Source organism: Alligator sinensis, unplaced genomic scaffold (assembly GCF_000455745.1).
Source record: "Alligator sinensis unplaced genomic scaffold, ASM45574v1 scaffold144_4, whole genome shotgun sequence".
NCBI classification, from domain to species: Eukaryota; Metazoa; Chordata; order Crocodylia; family Alligatoridae; genus Alligator; species Alligator sinensis.
The window spans coordinates 1,257,725-1,281,273 of record NW_005842190.1 but is presented as its reverse complement, the minus strand read 5'-3'; the positions used below and the strand labels follow the sequence as shown (position 1 = coordinate 1,281,273).

The window sequence follows — 23,549 nt, the reverse complement described above, 5'->3', positions numbered from 1 at the left end:
ACAGCAGCAAGTTATTCTAGCTTGCTAAAAACCCAGCTACAGACTTTCAAGCTTTAAATGTCAAAGTATTAAAAAGAACCTTAACTGCTGATTTTTCCTGGGCAGGGGGGAGGTGAAACAAAGGGTAAAGTTGCATGGAAGAGGATGGTAGCTTCCATCTAATGAGGAAACTGCAAGTTCTATCTCCTTACCCGACAGTGCTGCAGATGCAAGCTTCAGTGGCACTTTTGTGTTATATAAACAGCCCATAAAATGATGCCTTATTCATTGAAGCAAAATTGTAACAAGCGGGCGAGTGTCCATTTCCTTTATTTGTGGCTCTGCATTGTAATGATTACAGGTTAAAGTTGATTTTTCATGAACTGTACAAGCAATAAAAGGTGGCCAGCTAATGCTTTACATTGTTTCACACAAAGCAATACAGAAATCTAATTACCTAATTTTCTATTTTAAAAAATATCTATAGGCACAACGCATAAGAGAATGCTGAGGGGAGAGAGGGGGAAAAAAAGGAAGAGGTATGCATAAATAAAGAAGTATTTCTTACATCAAAAACATCCAAGAATCAAAGTCTGCAGAAGCTTGGTTAATCAATACTGCAGTACTGGTTTCATCAGTATAAAAGTGAAAGAGTTTTAGTTCTGTAATAAAAATTATTTGGGGGGAGAACATGGAAGGAAGAAGGGCAAACTTTAAAACAGCAGCCAGTATAAGGGAAGGTGAACAGGCACATTGGAACCGTGGGAACATGTAAATTGACCACTGTCAAACCAGTGTAAGTTTCTTGGTTTCTCATGGAAAACATTTATCAACTTATTTTCCTGCCAAAACATAAGTCCAACAGCGTCTTCAATATTTTGACTTTGTTGGTGATTTTCACAATAGGAATAGTGAGTTTATTCCAGCCTGCCCATTGTTTAAAAATTTTCTAGATGATTTCAAATACTTTCTTCAGCTCTACAATAAGCTGCCAGTCAGATTTCTGCATTTCATCTCTAAACCAGTCCTTCAGAGCATCAATGGACTGACGACTGATCTACAACACACAACAAAAGAGATGTTAGAAACGTGTACTAATGACATTATTCTACCACATGGTCTAGTGGATAAGGCATGTTGGGAAAGCAGGGTTCTAATTCCAGTTTTGCTGTTGGCCTGCCCTGTCTAGACAGTTACTTTAACTATCTGGTTTCCATTATTTTGTCAATACTAAAACTCCTCCGGCTACAGATCAACTTTATGGTTGTAGTGTGCAGCACAGAAGTTAAGACAGAGAGATCATGTTGGTTCAGCTCCCTATAGTCAAACTTAGAAACCCCATAATAAATTTACCAAGCTCCATCCTAAAACTAATTAGGTTTCTACTCTTTGATAGCAAGAACACAACCCTGTTGTAAATCATTTTTAAAGGTTGAAAGAATCTATACTGTTGTGGTTGCGCACATTACGAAGGGATTTAGCTCATAACAAGCTCCCTTCCTGGCCCAGGTGCCTATGATTTAGAGAAGCAAAGACCAACTATTATTAGAGTTGCCAACCCTCCAGTCTCCAGGAAACTGCTAAGAGTTACCCGGGAGATAAATGATAGGGCATTCATTAAAGTAAATATTAAATGCTGAATCTGATTTATACACTAGTCCAGTGGGTTTTTAAAATGCAATAGTAATGTGCATTTGCCTTCCTGACGTGAAGTCTACGCACCATAATTAATGTCATTATATCATATGATGAAACCTCCTGGAATAGATTCAAACAGAGTTGGCAACCCTAACCATTATCCAGACATACCAAAGCAGACGCACTGCAGCACCTAGTGCATTAGTGGACTGCAAAATCTAGATACACTGCAGTTCTGTTCCAGATGCTAACCAGACAAAGGTAAACAGAACAATACACCACGTTAAGGGAAGAGGGTGACCCAAAATATAGTCCTTTATTCTTAACATATTTGCTATTTTCCTTGTCACACACAAGAATGATGCACAACATATCTGACTATAGCATTTCAATCCATTGGTGATGAAACCTGGCGCTCTTAGTAATGCTCCCGCAAGAGTTTTGTGCTAGTGAGAAACTAGGCTACAGAAAAGAGCCATCACTAGAATAAGGGAATGATGCTGAGAGTTATTATCCAGTACACAACTCTTCAGGCTTTCATGTTGCACTTGAAGCCATGTTACTAGGAGGCCACCAGCCTTTTTACAAAGGGTGCATGTCTCTAGAGCTTCTTACCTTACTGACAAGGATATCTGTTGCTTCAAAGTGTCGTCCGTACATTTTAGGTGATTCGCCAGGAATCGGTTCTATTTTAATGCAGACTTCTTGTCCTTTTTTTGCAACATCCACGGGTTTATGATTTATTTCTATGCTTGTAACTATTCCAATTTCCACAAACTGCAATGCAACAGAGAAGCTATGATAAAATTAAATTTAATGCAGCCTGTTGGCTTCTTTATTGTTTACAACAGCTACTTTAGTGAGCTCAAACATTAAGGTACATTTTAAAACCAGGAGAGTATTTCCTCTTTCCACTTGGCTCCCAAGGACTCAGTTTTTAATCTTTACAACTTGGTGTCACACTACAGGCACTGTGAAAGCAATAGGTTGGATCAGGAAACTTAATAACACAAGCTGTCTAAATCCATCATTCAGCCCACATCATCTCTGCTAGAACACAGCACATTGCCCAACCTGTACATCAAGGATGGTAGATCATCAGGGAAGAAGCCCTGTTGAGCAGCTCCTCAGCCTCCCACAGAGATTCTGTGCTGTTGGAAGTGCAGGCTTAAACAGAGGGTTTAGCTGGCACAGTACACCGTCTCACCTACTTCATGAGACCAAAAACTCATGTATAAAAATGAACTATTACTCACGTTTTTGCTAGGGACGCACATGGGAGTCCCCTGCTTCACCTGGCCAGCTTCCACAAGTACGCCCATCACTATTGGGTCACGGGAATTGAAAATAAACTGAGGGAGTATTTTCATCTTACAAGGAAATACTGCTATATGCCTAAGAGGACAAGGAAAAGGCATTTAGAAATATTTGCTGAAACATTTAGCATTTGCACATACCCACAAACTTGAGAAACCTTTATTGCTTTGGAAGAGTATTCACTGAATAAGACACTGCTGGAACAAGGATCCTTTCTGTGCTGACTTAACCAGGCAATACCAGGTACTCCAAAATAGCAGAGTTACTATTCAAAGCAGGTTACAAAGGAAAAAAGTTTACATGACATAACAAAGACCAAATACAAGTAAAGTACTTACAGGGATATTCTACCCTAACTCAAGTAACATTACAAGGATCCTTTGCCTAATTGGTGAGCATGATTTTTATTTGAAAATCAAGCAACCATCTTTTTAACTAGCAAACTCAATTTGGGAGCTGAGTCAAGCTGCATTCTTTCTTGCTCACAAAACACTAGTACTATGGCTTCTGCAGGTTAAATGCTGGCCCCAGTTCTTTTCTGGCAATCTTTTGATGGTGCCATATTTGCATAGCCAAATCATAAGTCAATCCTGTGAATTAGAATTTAATTTCTGCAAACGTGTAAGAACAGAACCCAAGTAACACCCTCTGCTGGCCCTCCAAGAAGTAGTTACAATTTACTTTAGTTACTTAAAGCAGAAAGAAGCCCATCGACTCAGGGCAGAGCTGGATCCATATTCTATTATAATCAGATCAATTTTATTAAGTATGATTATTTTGAAACTCAAGTCCTATTAAATCTAAAGCTTGAATGGAAAGGACTAACATTTCACAAAGACCCCAATAAAAAGCACATGCCCTACAGCTCCATCACAGAAACAAAAGCATGCATTTGACTGCATGATTTTCATTTCGTAAGGCAATAAAACAGTAAACAAGATGCTATATCAAATTAGAAGAATCCAAGAGGACAGTGCTCACTTACTTGAATTCTTCCTGTTTCTGTTTTTTGTAGTCTTGCCTGTATTTTGTAAAGGCATCAAATAAGTGATAAATTATTTCTGCACTAAAAATTCTAACTCCTAAGCTATCAGCCATTTCTTGAGCGTCCCGTTCGATCCTCACATCGAATGCCAGAATTACAGCGTATCTGCAAGTTAAAAAAAAAATGAAGTCATGAGAAATATATTGAGTGGTAGACTGCAAATCAGCTGGGAAGGAAGGAACCTTTTTAGTTTCTTCAATACATTGTCTTGCCATGTGAACAACAATTACTTACTGGGGATCATGCTCCAACATAACTGATGCCTTCATTACATCCTTTTTGTGGACAGGACCTATATTAATTCCAGCATACTGTTGAGGAAAAAGCAATCAATGACTAATCCTGTTCTCTTCAGTTAGCTTATGCAGTCATGACAAAACAGAATAATAACGTCAAATGGGACACGAAGTACTTACTGGCACTTCTGATGTTTTAAGGAATTCAAGTAATGCTTCCAAAGAACCCAAAGTAGAGGCCTGGACATAAACTCCTTTCTCTTCTAACTTGATAGCATTTAATGTTTGCTTCAGTTCATGTATTAATTCATCCTTTAAAAAGAAAAGCATGTGTTAGCAATCTTAGCATGCTACTAGAGCAGGGATGGGGAACCCCCAGGCTGCCAGCCGGATACGGTCAGCCCAGGACTCCATTTCCAAGCCGCCCCTGCCTGCATGGCTTGTGCCGGTCTCCATGGAGACCCCAGCCGCACCTGCATGGGAAAGCTCAGGCTAGGGTTGCCACGGAGACCAGGCTCGGGGGGTGGGGGGGGGGGGGGCAGCTTTCTCCAGAGCCAGGGCAGAGCCACAATCTGTAGCCTGCATGCTCCGGGCAGGCGCATGCATGCAGGGGATAGTGGCTCTGCCCTGGCTCCTTGCAGCAATGATAGCCTGCCTGGAGCAGGGGCAGAGCCACGATCCCCTGCCCAGAGCGTGCAGGCTCCAGATCACAGCTCTGCCCTGGCTCCAGAGCAGCCCCCCGTGCTGCTCTGCCAGAGTGGCCGAGGCCAGGGTCTCCATGGAGACTGGCACAAGCCATGTGGGCAGGGGTGGCTTGGAAATGGAGTCCCCTGGCTGACTGCATCCAGCCCGCAGGCTAGACGTTCCCCATCCCTGTACTAGAGCTTCCCAAACCACAGACCTTCTCTGTGCATGAACTTACACTGCACATGTCAGTGCAGTACCCAAAACCACGTGCCCATTTTGAGAGCTGAAAAGCCCTAAGCTCTGTCACTACACCTCACATCAATGATCATTGTTATGAGGGTATCCCCCCCCAGGACAGCCAGAAGAATCTCTATTGGACCAGTTGTGCCAAACTCGCAACACTTCAAATAGAGCAAGGAGTTAAAAGCACTCCACTGAGTTCAAGATTAGTCACTATTGCCAGTGTTACTTGACCTCTAATGACAGACCTGACTGAAGTCATGCAAGTGCAGCAGTAACTTACTTTGAGAACAGGGATTTCATCCTCTTTGTAAGCCACAAGCAATGGCAAACCAGCCAACGTCTTCTCCAAGTCCTTCCCAAGGATCTTTACCCCCTGGGCTGCAACCACCTCTTTATGTTTTTCATACTGGTTCTGAAGAGAAAAAAACCCACCTCAGTTAAGATTTCATGTGGCTACTGTTTATTAGTATGTTTCTTCTACAGCCCAAGAGAATCCCATGGCAGAATCTCGCCCTCTCTATTTTAAGCATGATCACAAAAAACCCCAACCAAACAACTCTTATTTTTCTCTAGGACCCAGAAGACAAGATTCAAGATTAATGGCTTGCTACACAACTTTAAGGTTCAACTGTAACAAGGTTAGAATAGCTTAATTTCCAACCCTGTGCAAAGCAAGAAGCAGGTTGCAGATTTCTGGGGTTTCTTGAACCTCTTCAGGATATCTGGCACCAATTACGTCTTTGCTTCAGTAATGTCAGCCTACAAGTGAATGACTCAGACTTTCTATAGTGTTTGTTTCATGTTAACCCAAATCCCATCCCCTTCCACCCACCCAAAGTTCTCATCCATGAAATAAGATCAATTGTCAACACAGGCTTGAACCCTGATAACTGGCAAGGATGTTTTAATCCTCATCAGTGTGGTAATCCTTGATCCTGAACCACCGTCACAGTTGAGAGAAACTGAGCACAGGTGCACCGTAATCTGCAGCTTCTTCTGTTTGTTTCCTCCCCCTTTTGATTCACTGAAGGTCACCGTGACATTCTGCTATCCTACCTTAACTCGCAATTCTTTCATAGGAGGAGGTAGCAGAAGACCTCTAATCTGAGTTACTATAGGACCTTCCACTCCAGGGACAATAATGGTATCTCCTTCCTTCAGACGTCCGTTAATCAAAATTACATCTATGGTAGTACCCATACCTGGAAGTGCTTTAACCTGCGAAATGAGAGAGAGAGAGAGAAAAAAAAAAAAGTGAAATTCACCATCCCAGATGAAAAAAAATAAGTGCTAGACAAGTATTTGGAGCGTGGTTCTGAATTACCTCCATAACTTGAGCCCTCAGCTCTTCACATTGCGCCAGTCGCTTGGTTAGCATAGTTTGTGTCAATTCAACAAGAAGGACTATCAGACTGCCCATGCCATCTCCAGTGTGAGCAGAGGTAGGTACCAGAGAAACAAAAGTGCGGGGATCCTTATTCTCATAAAACAAGGCAGCATTCAAGCCCTAGAACAAGGAAGAAAACATGATCAGAGCAAAAGTTATGGAGCAATTTGGTCCCGGTCAGCTCTTGTCTGTCAGGTTTTCCTTAAAAAAAAAAAAAAAATAAAAAAAAAAAATCAGTATTAAAAAAAGCCACATTTTATTAATATTTTAAACATGCAGCTTCAACTATCAGGCTGTAAAGTATACAAGAGAGTGACAAAGGCTTCAAGGTACAAGGAAAATGCTATAAAAGTAAATTTCTACATTTTAAACTTACAGGTAGCTTTTAAGAGCACCACAGTGAATCTTCAGGAGATAACCTAATAGTATTTATCACACTGACAAGAGAGAAAGAGGAGAGAGAGAGAAGAATCTCTCAGGGAATTTGAATGAAGGAGAGAACAGGTGTAGAAAACATGTGGGTTTTTTTCTTAACCCCATGGACTCTGCAGCTATTAGTTACTTCTTCGCATCAAAGTATCTCAGGGTTGCAATTGGGGGCGGGGAGGGATAGAAAAAGCTGTCTAATCAAAGTAAGGAAGTGAACATAGAAAGCATAGGTAATTTAAATAAAGTTAACACTGGGTAAGTGTCAGAAAGCATACAATAGAGATTTCTCCGTAATATAAGGACTCTCTTGCCTGCTTTGCGAATCCAGCTTCCCACATGCATTTTTACTTGTTAAAAGAACAAAGGCCTACCTGTTTTGCAAATTCCACTATGATTGCTTTTGCACGTTCTTCAAATTCATCTCGCGTGTTCTTTTTCTGCTTCTTCAAAGTGACTGCTACATCAGTATCAGGGCTTTTTTTCCAATCATATAACCTATCAATCTTGAAAATACAGACATAAATACAGATGGCAGTTATGCCATCTCAGCAGAAAGAAGTGTTTTCTTGAGATTATACCTACAGGAGTCGCTTGTTGTTTACTCGAGGCAAAATCTGTCAAAAATTGCAAGAAATACCTCAGGTATTCCTCAGTATTAAGCATCACAGAATTCATTTTAATGGTAACTTGTCAGTGAAAAACAACAGAAATCTTCAAAACAGACCTAACCAGGATTGCAACCTATGAAGCAAGCAATGCTGGAGAATATTGTGTGGGAACAATACTATTATTAGTTTGCTTTAAAAAACAGAAAAAAAATCAAGTCTTTTTGTTTATCTGCACAAAGTTTTTGTACTTGAAAGGCAAATTTGATGCAACACAAGTAATCAAATCAGTATCCCCACGCCAACAGGATGAACCTTTAGCCTTTAAGGTTCCCACTTACTTTCTTTTGGAATACAAAAGTCCCACTTTCATTATAAAAAATGCTCTAAGTGCATATGCTTAATTAAAAGGAGGAGATTTAACTGTGCTTATTAAGGCATTCTAGAAGTTGTTGGCAAGTTTGGGGTGCTTTTTGTGCAGCACAGCAAAAAAAAAAAAAAAAAAAAAAATCACACCAATACCACCTGATGCAACTTGAAAATTGTTGATAGAGGAAGTGCATTCAAAACAAACACTGTATACAAATTTAAAAAAAAAACCTCCCCACCACACAAGTTTTTAAACAGGTTCATTTCAGTCCAAGGCTCTACACTCATTTAATTCAAATCCCAACTTAACACACTTCCTTCCCTAGTGCTCACAAGCTAAATTATGACTTAATTATGGGTGTGTGCATCTCAATAACTCAGTTAACGCATGATTTTTTCACTGTAACTCATCCTTATTATTTTTTTAAACACTCGCATATTGCGTCAGATCACGCACTATCCAGACGATCATATGCAGATGACAAGTGACTTTCAGTAAGCTTGCAATGGGTTTCAGCTCTATCACTGTAATTTGAGTGTGCAGTGCAATTTTTGTACCTTACACACCAATATCTGTTTTATAAAGTAAGGCTACAAGTCTGTCATGTAAAGCCTGGTAAAGTTATCTAAAAATAGGTTCCTTAATACAGTTTATAAAAGCCATTTCAAGATGTATGCAACACGTTTAACATGTTTCTTTACTACCTTAGCTTTTCTGTCTACACAAATACTTCACTGCAACTTGTACTGTGTATCTGTGTGCAGAAGGAGAGGGGGGTTCTCTTTCATGAGAAACCAAAATGCCTGTCACCTTTCCTGAAAACACTTACCAGGTAATCAACCAGAGACAAAAGCTAGTACATAAACTTCTCTATACTACTGTCAACCAATACAACAGTACCTGGAAAGAGTCCTTAAAAATGTACTTGTGTTCACTAAACAATCCACAATTATGATATTTCCACCTAACAAAATAAGAGTCAACTTTTAACTGAAGTGGATCTTCTAAGGATGGAGCAGATTTGTACTCCTAATTTAAGGGAACAAAGCAGTACCCAACAAGTTCATCTGAACAACTGCAGACTGACCATAAAGAACAGGTTTCATTACTGTGCCCACTCATTACATTTGCATGGGATGAACAACACCAAGATCATTATGGAGTACTTAAACTGCTCTGCAAGGACCATGTAGTTTTTTCTCAGTTTAGTTTATTAAAAAAAAAAGTTAAACAGAAAAGGAACTAAAAAAACACTGCTTCACTTTTGAGAAGAGGATGTCTGTTCTGGCTGATGATTACATTTAAAAACAGAATTCACATTTACAAACAAAACAGCATGCTAAGCATTTAGTAGGGTCACAGTGTTCTTGCCATGATGGTCCAGGAAATGTAAGAGAGAGAGTTTTTCTGATCTTTTGCTGGACCAACTGTATAGCTGGGAAGAGATGTTAAACCAGCTTTCCTTCAGCTTTGCGAAAGAAAGAGGCAGAGACCTGAAGAAGAGCGCTTTATGCTCAAAAGCTGGTTAAATACCCAACTACGCAAGTTGGTTCAATAAAAAGATATCACAAAAAAAAGACCACTCTTGGCTCTCATACTAAGCATCTGACATTCAGTATTCTGTACAGATTTTTGAGAGGTCTCCTTACCTTGTTGAGAGCTACTATAAAAGGGCATTTCTTCGATTTCAGCAAGTTTATAGACTCAATTGTCTGTGGCTCCAAACCATGCATGATGTCAACCACAAGAATAGCAATATCACAAAGTGAGCTTCCTCGATTTCTTAGATTGCTGTAGTAACAAGAGAGACTCTCTCATTCATGCGGCACTCAGTGCAGAGATGCATCTTTTATAGGGTCAATTCAAGTATGCTCAACAACAAGAGAGAGGAAAATGGCAATTTCTTGATTATTAAAAAGGTGACTCTTCCTCAGGACTAGGCAGCTTTGGTGAGCAACATACCAGCCCCATAACATCAGTAAAGGATCATTTGCAAAATATATTGTATTTAATTAACAAAAGAATGACTTTGAGAAAACTTATAGACAGAGAGCAAGCAGCAGGAGATACAATGCTGCAATCAAACCTTCACAACTATATACTATAATACATGATTTACTATCACATCTTCTAACTTGGTCTTCAGGTTACTGAGATGACAGCAAAGTCTTAAGGTAGCTTGTCACATTTAGCTTTAGTTGCACCGGCTTGAGTGGTGAATTACAGTATTGTTTGAACTTTCATTTTATTAACTTTTTCTCTCTCTGCTTTTGATATTCACATGGTCAGCCCTAGCCTTGAGTTCACTCTCACATTGCTTTTTTCCTTTCTTATCAATGCAAGAAAGGCAGCTTATGTTTTAACATTATTAACATAAGCATGTATAATGTAGGCCTCTTACTAGCTCAAATTAATTGAACCTGACACTAACCGACTGAATCAGAGGGATGAAATGATTGGATATGTTACTAAAGGGTGATAAGAGGGGACCAACTGGACAGTGCCCAACTGCAGAGCCCTTGGAATTACTAGTTTTGATGGACAGATCAAATTAGGAGTCTGGGGCACGCCCAAAGTAAGAAACTGGTAAAAGACCAAATTAAAGTGTGTACATGTGATAGGTTTGTTGAAACAAAGGAATATGCTGCCAGGATAAAAACATGAACAGTATGATTATCACAGGGAAACCAGTCAATGATACCTGGAAACGAAGAGTCAGAAGAGTAAAAATAAAGAAAAAGGATAAGAGAGGGGCAACAAGGAAGTTGGGTGTATGTTGTTGTCCAACAACATCTGGACTGAAAAACAACCATTACCATCAGAAGTTACCACCCTCTATTTTCAGGAACTGACCTTTTCTGTGAAGTGGAGTAATATCTGGGATTGGGTGAGACCATTGAACTAAGTGTTTTTCTCTCTCCTTATGTAGAAATTATTAATACACTTAATGTGTTAATAAAAGTTAGATTTTAGTTAAGTTGAATGGTATGAGGCATATTCCATGTTCACTGTGGGTTGATTAAGCTTTAGCAACCCTTTAGCACGATGGGTGCATAACAAAAGCACATGTCAATGTCAATGCTGGACTATTGTGGCTGAGCCTGTAAGCCAAGTTGGGTGTTTTACTGAAATGTGTGTGTTGAGTCTAGTGTTTTCTTTAACTTTTAGAGCAGGAAGAAGTATGGTTATGAAGACAAAGAGCCTGTTAGCAATGGAAGCGTACCATAAAAATGCTGAATTAAAAATAATTTGGGTTCTATAACTGGACATCCTATAACTGGCGCATTAAGCCACTCAATTCATTTCTTCTTTGTTTAGGGATTCATTAAAGGCCTTTGTCAACATGTAAAACATTTTAAAAGCATTAAACTGAACAGTAATGGCTTACAGCATGCCATTAGAGGCCTTTAAAAGACCACATCTGAACCCTTCTAAGTTTGTTTTCGCTACATACAACTTTCAGACTATTTTGGGTTTTCTAAGAGTGTAAACAGGAGAAGTTTACTCCGGCATAAGAATAGAGCAGACTGTATATCATGTCTCACAGCAGAATGAGTCATTCTGTTCCAAGTAAAATTACCTCGACGAAGACCGGTCCAAGTCCATACTCAAGATAAAATTGAAGCAGAACATTGTTTGCTTAATGTTTTCTGGCCTGGTAGTAACCAAATACTGTACCACTGCGTATTACAGGTAACTAGCTTGGAAAAACTGGTTGCATCACCATAGCGTAAAAGCCAGGGCATATTACTTTGTAATGAGGTTTGTATATACACACCCTAGGAAGCTACAATTCAGGTCACCAACTATGGAGAAACTATGGTAACAGACTTTTTACCAGAGCACTTAAAATATCTCTCAGATCTACAATGCTCTCTCTCATCTAAGCCTTCTAGACTCGCTATTAAAAGATAACAATTACTTTTACACCATTCTTTAAGATGTTTGTGACTCAACTTGACCCAAATACAGGAAAGATGCATAATCTATCAGGAGTCTACCAGATATACAAAACAGCAGAACATACAAATCCACTCACATATTCTCTTAACAAGTATAAAATGAATTTTGTTTTATTTTTTTTTTTTTTAGGTGTGCACCAATAGAGATTTTGAGGGCTAATATAAATAGCCAATTTTTAAGGAGGCATATCAGCCAATACAGATCCAATTTCCAACACCAGTTGGACACAGCTGTAAGTCTGTTGTGGTGGAAGGAATGGGCATGGTGGGGCAGACAAGTGCCCCCACTGTGAGGGAGGGAGTGGGGCTGGGGCAGGCGCAGGGCATGGGACAGAGCCATTTTCATCTGGGGGGGTGCAGGGAGGGGGACGGCTCCTGCCACTGCGTGTACCCTGGAAGGGCATGGAGGGGCATGTGCCCCTGGATCTGTGCAAGGTGAGGCAGAGCAGGGTGGGCTGCAGCTGAGGTTGCACCAGACTCTTCCTGGTGGGGGGCTGGGCTTGGCTGCACGGCTGCACTCGGGGCAGGCGACAGCACTGGTACCAGGAAGAGCCTGGCACAGCCCCAGCCCAAGCAGCAGCCCACCCTGCCCCGCAAAGATCCGGGGGCACCCCCCCCATCCCCGTGCTTCCCAGATGAGCCATGGCTCCATCCCATGCCCTGCCCCAGCTGGATGGTACCTGCCTCAGCCCCACTCCCTCCCTCAACGTGGGAATCCTTGATGTACCCCCCACACCCTTTCCCTCCCCCTCCCCTTCTACCACACCAGACTTACAAGCTGCATGCAGTTCTCCAAGTTGCCGGGCTGTGCTCCTCACTGCCTGCGTGCAGCACTGCACTGTGACCACGCGCATACGCAGGCATATATAAGCCAAATTATCGGCCACATCAGGCCAATTTCTGACAGTCAATTTTCTTTATATTGGTGCCGATCCAATATCAGACCGATGCATCGGTGCACCTCTTTTTTTTTTTTTTTTGTTAATGGTAATGGGTACTGTAGTAAGCAGATTTTCTCTAAAGCCTCTTACTCAGCTAGGAACCTACGTAAACACTGATAGTCACATGATCAGTTATGAAGGAAATTTCCTTGTTATAATGAGAAGGTTACCTGAAAGACTCATGTCCAGGAGTATCAATTATCAGCATTCCAGGAATCCTTACGGTATCTCTGTCAAACTAACATTTTCATTTATTAGCCATCTTGAAAAAAGTTATACAAGAACATAAATGTAACAATTTACAGCCTCACCAACCTTAATTAACTTGGAATATCCAATTAGATATTTTAGAGTTAGGGTCCTGGTCCCTCTTAACAGATTAAGTATGCTAACATGTCATGATAAAATGCTAGGATGTCATGATAAAAGCAAAGCTGTTAAGCGACAAACACTTAAATGAAGAACTCCAAAAAAAAAAAAAAATCAATTTCATATGGCACATCCTCTGAAGACCTAAAAGGCTGACTGGTTGCACTTATATTACATACCTATTGCAATAAACTCAACTAAAACAAAACAGTTTAGTAATGTTTCTTGTCATCACAACTATCTTGTACTACCTGCATCTGAGAAATTAGGTCCCAATAGATTAAACAAACTGTCAAGGGACATGTATTATACTAAATTATTAGAACTGTTTTAATTTGCTGTTTGAGATTTCAGTAACAGCTCACAGCTGCTCTCTATACCGACTACATGTACTGGAGAAGCGCTTTTTGTATCAGAAAAAAAACAAATAGGGTGGTTGAGCAGTTAAATAAAATGACACCAGAATTCTTAATTAATAGACAGCATGTATACACGTGCAATTAATGCACATGAATAAACTGCAAAGCAATTTGCTCTGTAGTACGCCACTCCCAGGAATAGCATCTACACGTGAGCCTGGGACAGCAGCAAAATGAAAAGGGGAGGAGCAGTTTAGGCTAGGGCTGCTCCTGTCCTGCTCTGCCTCCCTGTAGCAGCCAGAAGCTCCAGGCTCCGGCCGCAGCTGCCTGACTGCCAGCCCAAGGCTCCAGCTGGCAATAGCAGCATGGCCCAGGGTCCAGAGGGTAGCCCCCAAGTAGGTAGGGACCCAGGGAGGTCATGCCCAGGCAGTGGGTGGCTGTGTTAGAGGAGTTGGCTGGGCCATGAGGCTCCTGCAGCTCTACACTGTTCAGCAGCAGGCAGGAGTGTAGCTCCCTGCTGGCTGGGAATACCGGGCACAATTTGTGCCTGGGTCATTGTCTATACATGCACTGCTGCACAGTAAATAACGGCACAGCAGGGTAGTACTTGTATTTATAAGCACTATCCTGCTGCGGAGTTAATTAGTCTACTGTGACTTAATAGGGCCGCACATGTAGACACGCAACATTTACTGTGCAGCTAATCAGTCTACTCCGCAGTAAACACCTCCAAAACCATAGTTTTAGATACTGTATCCTACACTAGCTTTCAAACTATAAGCAATGGTCTTCTATTGTTATGGATTTATAAGCAGTAACCATTTACACCCCGTTAAGAAAATGATTTAGTAAAAAACTGTAGGGTCATTTTATAGTTCTTTAATTAAGTATTTTATTAAATACACTTAGAGGCTACTTCAGGTTTAAAGCAGTCCCAATTTCTAACCAAATGTCAATGCAGAAAATTGACAAATGAAAGCAAACTGATGTTTGCATTTACAAGTGTACTTTCTAGAATGGGGCAGGTGGCAGTTAGAGGATTTTCTGAAGAGACACTAGATGAAATTCATGATATAATGTTGTTTAACCAATTCAGAAATATGAGAATCTTTGGGGTTTTTGTATTTAAAGACAAAAATCCACTTAAATTCAACCCAGATAACTGAAGACATTTTTCTGCTTTTGTCTAATAAGTAACCAAACTGGGATCCTACAGGTTAAAAAGCAATTTACAATCTTTGAAGTGCTATTACTTACATTTTTCACCATCTTTGATTGTTCATTAATGGCTTCAAGGGGAACATTAGTTGCCCCTATCTGCTGAGTGATACCACCTGCTTCACTGTCTTGTACATGAGTATGACGAAGCTATATAAAACAAAAACAGAAGTGTTGAATGTACATGAAGAACAAAAAATATAAAATTTGCATACGGCAGGTTCCTTAAACCATCTTTTTAAAAATATAAATTACTTCAACTAATTTATTCTGCATGGCAAAAGTTCCAACATTATAGGACGTAAGCAGCAGCAGACAGGTTGTATTTTTCACAGCCTGTGGATAGATGAAATAATTATATCACTTTTAAAAGGGGTTGTAGTGACTTAACTCTTCTAGATGGCATGTCACCTGATCATCTGTCACTGTTGTCTGTTCATCCACTCCTACCCTGCAGAAAGTAAAGCTAACTCACAATAAATTTACCCAGAATGAAACAAGCAGTAAATTATTGCAGTTTAGCTTCCATTTACTGCAGGCTAGAGCAGACAAAATGGTTACTACAGACTCAGCTAACATATTGCAAGTCTACTTCAACCCTTTTAAAGTGATATAATTGTTTCATCCATACACACTCACAAATCAACCATTACCAAATATCTGACAATAAAGATGTGCAAGGATCATCATGTTCTTCATCTTACCTTATCTAAAATTTTGGTCTTTCCTGTGTCTACATGTCCAAGTACACAGATAACAGGTGCTCTTAGCTTTTCAGTGTTTACATTTTTGCTGTTTTCAGCACGTCGTTTCTAGTACAAGAATAAAATATGGTAAGTTCAAAGCTACAAGAAAACATTACAAAAAATGGGGAGAGTTAGTCAACATTTTCAGCATCTTCTTAAGAAAAAGCTGGCAAGGTTTCTGCAATCTCTCTCTATAGTTTGAGAAAAAAAACATGCAGCCCTTACTACAATCCCACTTTATTTTTTTTTATTTTTTTTATAGCCCAACATTTTTCTAATTGTAAGATACAAAACTTTCACACCTTCTCCAAGTGGGCTTAATTGTTGAGCTAAGTTGTCTCAGGAATATTTCAAGTCCTAAGAACTAATCTATTTGCATCAAAGCAATAAATCCTTTGAGAGCATATAGAAATCCAAACTGGAGGATAGCACTTTGCATACCCAACTCCAATTAGCTATTCACACAATCTCAATCAGCTGGCTTCTTAATAGGTCTAATAAGGATGTAGGCCAGACTTATCCAATCTGGGTCAGAGACAAGCAAGTGCTAGGACCCAGCCATTGCTACCGTCACTTTGCCCCCCATGACAGCATAGGGAAAGCAACCACTGCTAAAGTCCCCTGCTGCCAAATACCACAGATGCCTCATGTCCACTGGCCAGATCAAACGGCTCCATGGGCCAGATCTGGACTGCAGTTTACCAACCCCTGCTCTGTACCATTTCCACCTAAGTTTTAAAGTCAACAATTTTATGTAAGAATTACTAGTAAGATAACTTATTAAATCTGCCCAACCATGGATCTTGTTTAGTGAAGAGACCACAATTTATTGCTTATTTGCATACATTCCAGGCTTTAAACTAGTAGAGGAACTATTGATCCCAACAACGAGGTCAAGTTATAATACTTAAAATAAAATGGAGGAGGAGGAAGGAATTAAATGGGGGGGGGGGGGGGGGGGGGGGGAGTAAAAAAATGCTTCATTAAAATCCTTAAAAATTTTATAATGGAAAATGAAACCGGCAGTGGCAATACAATACACACTTCTATTCCACTAGTTTGGGGGAGCCACACTTTCAGAAAGATGTCAATTAGAGCTCAGGGAAGTGCATAAGTCAGATATCTAGGAAACATGACTTATTAGAAAAGCTGGAAAAACTGGAATTACTGAGACTGGAAAAAGAGAAGATTTGGAGGGGGTAAAGGGAGAAGAAGAGGGGGGGATTCGATGAGTCTGCTAATACCTGAAGAGTGGATACGAAAAAGATGAGACTCTTCTCTATGGCCAGAGAGGCCAGGCCAAGACAAGGAGCAGTGGTCATAAATTGCAACAAAGAAAATTCAAAATTTGGATATTAGGAAGACCTTTCTAACTATGTGGGTGGTTAAATATTGGAACAAACTACCTAAAGATGATGAAGAATCTCTATGCTTGGAAGTTTTAAAACAGCAGGTTAGACAAACACTTGTCTGGAACATTTGATAGAGATGATCCTGCCTTCAGCAAGGGACTGCATTTGAGCAGGGGCCCCCCCTGATGTTCCTTCCAGCCCTACTTTCTATCATTTGTCTTCAAGCAAAGTATTGAAGGAAACTATTCTCACTGCACTCAAATCATCCAAGCCCTGCCCTATGGATTTAGGTCTTTTTTCTGAACAGCTTCTGTCTAACGTAACACTGAAAAACCTTTAAGTAAATAACATCTGTAGAGCACAAATAAGCTCACTGCAGATAACCATGAAACATGTGCTATTAGCAGTGACAAGAGGTATAATTTTTTTAGACAAGTGTACTTGAGATGCTTTCCACTGACCAAAACCCACCACACATCCTTCACAACACAATGAGGTTTTCATGACAAAACTGCGTCTGAGTACCTCGATTCTCCGTTTAGCGTTGTCATAGGCCCTCTCTTCCTTAGATCGATCATCATCAGAATCACATTCAGAATCAGAGCTTATTTCTTTACCCCGCTTTTTCTCTACAGCTTGTTTCCCAATAGCTCGAGACTCTGTTTCTCTCTCATCTGAAGTCTTTTCATCTTCATCATCACTCCCCTCGCTTTCTCCCTCTTCAGATTCTTCACTGTCTTCCTCATCATCATCATCTTCCTCCTCCTCCTCGTCCTCCTCTTGCAAGTCATTAGATTCCTTGACTTCTATGTGGACAGGTTTGCTTTCTGGCAAGCAAAGAAATAAAAATCTAAAGTAAAAAGCACCTTACCAAGTTCGTATCTTCCAAAAAACCCATAAACAATGATTAAGATGGGATTACAATGTTAAAAACGCTGCACAGACTAACTCTGGTTACCCAAATGAAAAGAATAGATCAACAGCAGTAAGAATTGAAATAAACTTGTAAGTTGAGAGAGAGTTTAAAAACTGCTGAGTGAAGCAAGTGCATTCCAGGGACACTGGTGTTTGACATCCGAGGGCAAACCTTCACTTGGATCACTTTCAAAAGTGAAGTGGGGAGCTACTGCTGTTCTGGACTGTTACACTAACCCTTGTGTGTGCATGAGCTGGTACTGATACAAACATAGCAAAAAAAAAAAAAATCACTCCAACTTTATGCCTATGCAGGGGGTCGGACTCGATGATCTATTGAGGTTCCTTCCGACCCTAACATCTATGAATCTATGAGTGCTTCTTACAGGGTAAAAGTCGGGACAGTTTAGCTTGCATACATTGCTATAGATTCTGTGCATGTAGCAGAGTTTGACAGCTGCTGCTACACACCGCAGAGCAGTACTTCCCCCAGCTTTTGAAATCCTTTCAAGTGAACCAAAGTCTGTTGCCCTCAGGCTATAAGGGTATGAGTTTTAAGTCCCTTCCCCTGGAGACAGAGTCCTTTTTCCATACAGAACTTGTGGATAAGGGGGAGGGGTGAACACAAAATGTAAAATCTGCAGAGGAGATTCACCACTGACAAAAAAAACTCTGTTCAAAGTCCTCCAGGCATCTGTCCTTGTGAGAAACTAATATCCAGCATGGTGTAGAGTAAGGTGTACTTGAAAACTTGCTTAAAAAGGTTTTAGTTGATGACAACACGAATAAAAAAAAAAACTGTTCCTAAATAGTGGAACCTAGATAGCCAGCAGCAGACTTCTGTTAAAGGGTAAACAGTTGAGATGTTTTTCTTATAATGGCTTACTCTCTCCCCTCCAAAATGCCAAACACAGGAGGCATATGCATGCACATACACCCCTTTATAAAGAAAACAAACTTTTCAACAATTTCTGTAATTGTTTCACCCCTACACTTATACCCACATGCCAGACTTAATTTTTCACCCTCTTCGTATCTCAAAAAATATAGTTTTCTAAAGATAGCTGAATCTCAGAGCCATAAGAAGTTAGCTTGCATTAAATGCATCTTTTAGCTATTCCCAATGCAAAATTATCAGACCTTCATTCAGTCTAAAAAACAAACAAAAAAAAAAAACAAACCCACCTTTTTCTCTGTCTTCATCACTGACCATGGCTTCCCAGTCATCCAAACCAGTGTCTTCTACTTCCTCTTCCTCTTTTTCTTCTAAAACTGAAAAAATGCCACACATGAGTAAGTAGTCCCAAGCAATACAAAGTCTACACTGTATACAAAAGGAAAGAAATCTCAGGTTAAGACAACTGATAGTTTCCATGTGTACGTGTATGTGTATGTGTACACACACACAAAGTGACAACTGACTTTTTTTTCCAGCTTAAAAAAAAAAATCATTTGGTGTATATTCTAGGTCTAGAACAGAAAAAAAATGCTTGTCTGAGCTCCCTCAGAGCTGAAACTGTCAACGCTAGTCTCGAGTCCAAACAAATGCATCGACTAAAACTGAAACTCCTTTCTGAGAAATAATAAAATTAATAGTAAATATCTTGCACAAAAAGGAGTTGTTCAGGGTTTTGCAGTTTTAATTAAAACCGTAATAGAAATTCTCTGCTATGCTCAGGTAGATTTACAAGGACAGCAGTGACATTTTGCAAGACTCAAGACTATGCCATCTCCTCAGACCATTTTAAGAAGCAGAGAAAGGATCAGTTAAGCTGCATTTTTTTAAACCAATTCCCATTAGAAAAACCCCAGCGTAAAGCTTTCTGACACCCATGTACTAAACAAATAAGCCCAGACACTCACCCCAACCAGTTTAGTTTCCCAAACTAATCCATATATTATTATATAATGCTGAGTTACAGACGGACAGACACTCCTCATCACTTGTTAAAACAAGTTCTTTCTAAATCAATACCGAATTAATGTGAGGTTAGGGGCATCAACCACAGCATCAGATTCTAGCAGCCACCAAGAACAGTGTGGCTTGTGGAAAGTTTCTGAAGTAGCTTTCTACCAGGAGTATCTGGGACAGAACACAATCTGCTTTAAGGCAGTGCTTAGTAAGTCTATGAACAGGATAACATGACATAGTCTCCTGTGAGAGATGAGGAATGAACACGGTGAGTCAGGATACAATCTCTCCTCCAGTCCTATGTGCTCATCAGCCCTATGGCTCCTGGTTTGGCAATCAGAAGCCAGCTCCAGAATGAGGCCCATCTAATTCTCCTCAACAAAGGGATCAAAAACACACACTCAACATTCATGGTGGAGGTAAGAAGTTTCTGATACATCTAGTGCAATATTTTAAAAATGATTATGAAGTATGGTATTTTCCTTTGGTTTGTTATTGCTATTACTACTAACCTGGTTCTTCAGGAGGTGGTATCTCTTCTTGTACTGGTATGTCTGGTTCTGCAACTTCTTCAGGTGGGGAAGTCACCTCCACAGTTTCTGAGATGACAAGAAAACCAAAAAAGAAAATACATCATTGTCATGTCTCTATAAACCATGCTGAGCTAGGATTTTTTTTTACCTAGTTCGGCACAACACTTTACTGTTGGATTCTATTAACACAACACTACTTTCAAAAAAGAGGAGACATCTTTTTACCATCATCAGAACAAACTACAAGAATTCCACATCAAATTAAAACAAAAGGTCATTTTTTCCAAAACCACTTCTTTCTAAAAATAATGAAATTAGAATCGCTTAAAATAAAAATAGGGTCCCTCATTTGCTCTCATCCACCAGAAATGCATAAGATAGAGCAACACTAAAATTGCCAGATCTTTTTTTTTCTTCCCCTATCAAAGGCACTAACATAATGTAGACTAAAAAAAAAGCAACTGCCAACTATCAAACCAATACCTCTCTCATACAAAGTACAGACTCACTTACCTCTCATTGTGATTTAAAATACTAAGCTACAGGAATTTTTTTTAACAGCCACATAAAATTAACTATTTTCAGTTTTAGTTGATAATTGTTATTTTGAAAACAGTGAAACAACAGCAGCATAAGAGAACTGTAAGGCAGAAGTGTCAAACGCTCAACCATGTTGAATCCGTTAGATATTTCTATCTAGCTGCTGCAGCAGAATCCAGTTTTTTCAGAATGTCAGCACCCTTCCTGGATTTTTACAGAAAAGGAAAGTTCCTGCCAGTTACTTCTGTTAAAACAAGATTCTCAACTTCAGCTGATACAGCACCGATTTTGGGAAAATAACTCTCGGAGCAGGGTGCAGAGTAGTTGATGTCTAAGTCCAAAGAACAGATTCTCCCACTATTTAAGTCCACAGTTTTGAACCCAATCACCACACACATGTCTCGTAAGATGCAGCCTCAGGGGAAGATCTTTTCCTTGCAGTCTACTGGTAAATACTAACTTCTTCACTTGAGGCTGCACCCTAATGATCTTTATAGATTCACTGATAAGAACCTTCCACTATTTTGTGCTTCTTTCAAAAAAACATTTCCTTTTTCACTTTAGAAATCTTAATTCCTTGGGTCTTAAACACTAGGAGGACAGGAGAACTGAGGCACAACATTCTAGCTTCCTAATTGCCAGTATTTAATCCAGTTAAAGTTCTATCCACAACTCTCTAGCACAGGGGTTGGCAACCTTTCTGCCACTGGTGCTATTTATGACCAAGCTCCCTACTACAGGTTGCAGCCCTGCATCCCTGACCATCAGCAGATGCTGCAAGGGGAATAAGCAGAAAGACATAAGGGTTAAGACCCTGGGAATAGCTCCTCTGCTACAAGAGAGAGAATAAACTAAATTCAATAATTGCTTTCTCTGCTGCTGCTGTGGCTGAAATATATTGCAGATTTCATGAGCTGCCACAGGCTGGATCCAGTCGCTTCATGAGCCAAAACTGGACTGCGGGCCATAGGTTGCTGACCACTGCTCTATCAAGTTAGAACTCAGTTCGTTTAATTACATCAAAAACTGTGAAGCAACCTCCATGATGCATAAGCAACCAAGCCTTGTTTTGCTGTGTAATGTACCTTTACAAACCACCAACATGCTTAGTGAACAAGATACAAAGATGGCAAAGCTATTAGAGTCACTGGTCAAGAATAATAATAAAAGTAAGTAATACAAATAATAAAAAGGAAGTGCTAAGCTGACTACCTACTTCATGAAATGCTCTCCTAACTTTCACGTGACACTTGCAGAAGACACCCTCACCTTCTTTGCTTTCCTGTTGCTGCTGTTGCTTCTTTTTCTTCTTATCTTCATAAATTGGCCTCTTCTTTGGCACTGAATCTTTGGATGGCACTTCAACACCTGCAAAACAGGAAGTACAACTGCTCAAGGACTGCAAACAGAACTAACCTAGTTGATTAGTAACCAAGGTGGCTGTAACAAAGGCCTGGTTACACCAAGAATAAGTTTTCCAAACGCGCACAAAGTTAGGTTAAATGCCCATTAAGGACCCAAGTGTGAGTGGTGTAGTTTAAATCATCAACATGTATGTACCTGAATTGAATCTTAACTTCTGGAAAAGGAGGCCCCTTCCACTTTAAAATCCAAGTGCTTAAGCACAGACTATTTTTTTCTGACCCAAGTTCACCTTTGGTCCCAACAACTCATATCTGGATCAGGGCCTGTAGCTAAAGATCCTTTATTCTGGAGTGCACTTTCAATTGGTCTGTCAACAAACTCAGTTTAAGGAGATTTAGGGCTCTCTTTTTTTATGCAGCCATGGTCAATAAAAGATTGAAAGCTGACTCTAGATTTAAAGAGCCCTTTCCTCTGGAATTCACTCCCTCTCTTACTGCCTATGGACCCAAAATGCTGAAATTCCAAGGTAAGCTGCACAGGCCATCTATTTTTCTGGCCTTTAGGTTTGGGATGCCCATGGAAAGATCACTTTCTTATGAGTTTACCTTTGGTCATGACTGACATGTAGACTAAAATCATCTTGCTGGGATCATTTGAACCCAGTAGTCTTTCCTACCCACATGCAGCAGGGCTAGACCTGACGATCTGTAAGGTCCCCTCCAGCCCCTAACAACTATGAAACAATGAAACTATAAAGGCAGGAAGCGTAACTTGGCACTAAGTTATCCTTTGCAACTTTATTTTTACATTAAATAAATGTAAAAGACATTTGAAAATATTAGACATCACTTCTTAATATAATCTGAATGAGAATATTGCCACCCTTGACAACAAAAATAGAGCAGTTTCATGTCTGGGTTTCCTCCCCTGCTTGAACCAATGTTGCCTCTGGATTAAAAAATCTGCAAAATTTGCTTCAAGTAGTAAACACACTGATGTTTAGCAAGACTACTTACCCTGAGCTTGGAGTAGTTTAAGAGTAGCCTCTGCTCTGGCTCTAGCCTCACGCTGGGCTTTTGTTAAAAGCTTTCCCTCCTTTTTCAAACGCTCTTTCCTCTCTTTCTCTTTTTGTTTCTTCCTTTCCTTCCTTTCTTGTTCCAATCGTTCCTAGAAAAAAAAGAAAGAACCAATATACTTGGGGGGAAGAAATCTCTGTACCCGTTTACCTCTTATTAAACCTGCCAAGAGGAGGACTCCCACTACCTTCTTCAGATTTTTTGCTGGATGCATATTAAGGCCTAATCCCACATCTGACCGAGCCAGGGCACACCCCTGCAGCAGGATCCTCTGCCTCAGCCCAACCTTATGATACAGAAACATGCAGTACCTCCTCTTTGCGTT

The 23,549-nt window shown here is 40.1% G+C and overlaps 1 protein-coding gene across 1 annotated transcript in view; it reads right to left on the bottom strand.

The window, feature by feature from the left end:
• Window positions 1–293: 293 nt before the first annotated feature.
• EIF5B (eukaryotic translation initiation factor 5B) overlaps window positions 294–23,549 on the bottom strand; it is a 25,723-nt gene continuing 2,467 nt past the window's right edge. Inside the window, 20 exon segments of the mRNA XM_025207223.1 lie at window positions 294–1,036; window positions 2,233–2,394; window positions 2,874–3,012; window positions 3,920–4,084; window positions 4,214–4,290; window positions 4,396–4,527; window positions 5,426–5,557; window positions 6,202–6,363; window positions 6,470–6,652; window positions 7,333–7,464; window positions 9,586–9,727; window positions 13,010–13,077; window positions 14,825–14,935; window positions 15,490–15,597; window positions 17,409–17,710; window positions 18,984–19,070; window positions 20,223–20,309; window positions 22,053–22,151; window positions 23,165–23,315; window positions 23,536–23,549. The exon segment at window positions 23,536–23,549 is cut by the window's right edge and continues 11 nt beyond it. Coding sequence (XP_025063008.1) covers window positions 929–1,036; window positions 2,233–2,394; window positions 2,874–3,012; window positions 3,920–4,084; window positions 4,214–4,290; window positions 4,396–4,527; window positions 5,426–5,557; window positions 6,202–6,363; window positions 6,470–6,652; window positions 7,333–7,464; window positions 9,586–9,727; window positions 13,010–13,077; window positions 14,825–14,935; window positions 15,490–15,597; window positions 17,409–17,710; window positions 18,984–19,070; window positions 20,223–20,309; window positions 22,053–22,151; window positions 23,165–23,315; window positions 23,536–23,549 — 2,561 coding nt within the window. The 3' untranslated portion in view covers window positions 294–928.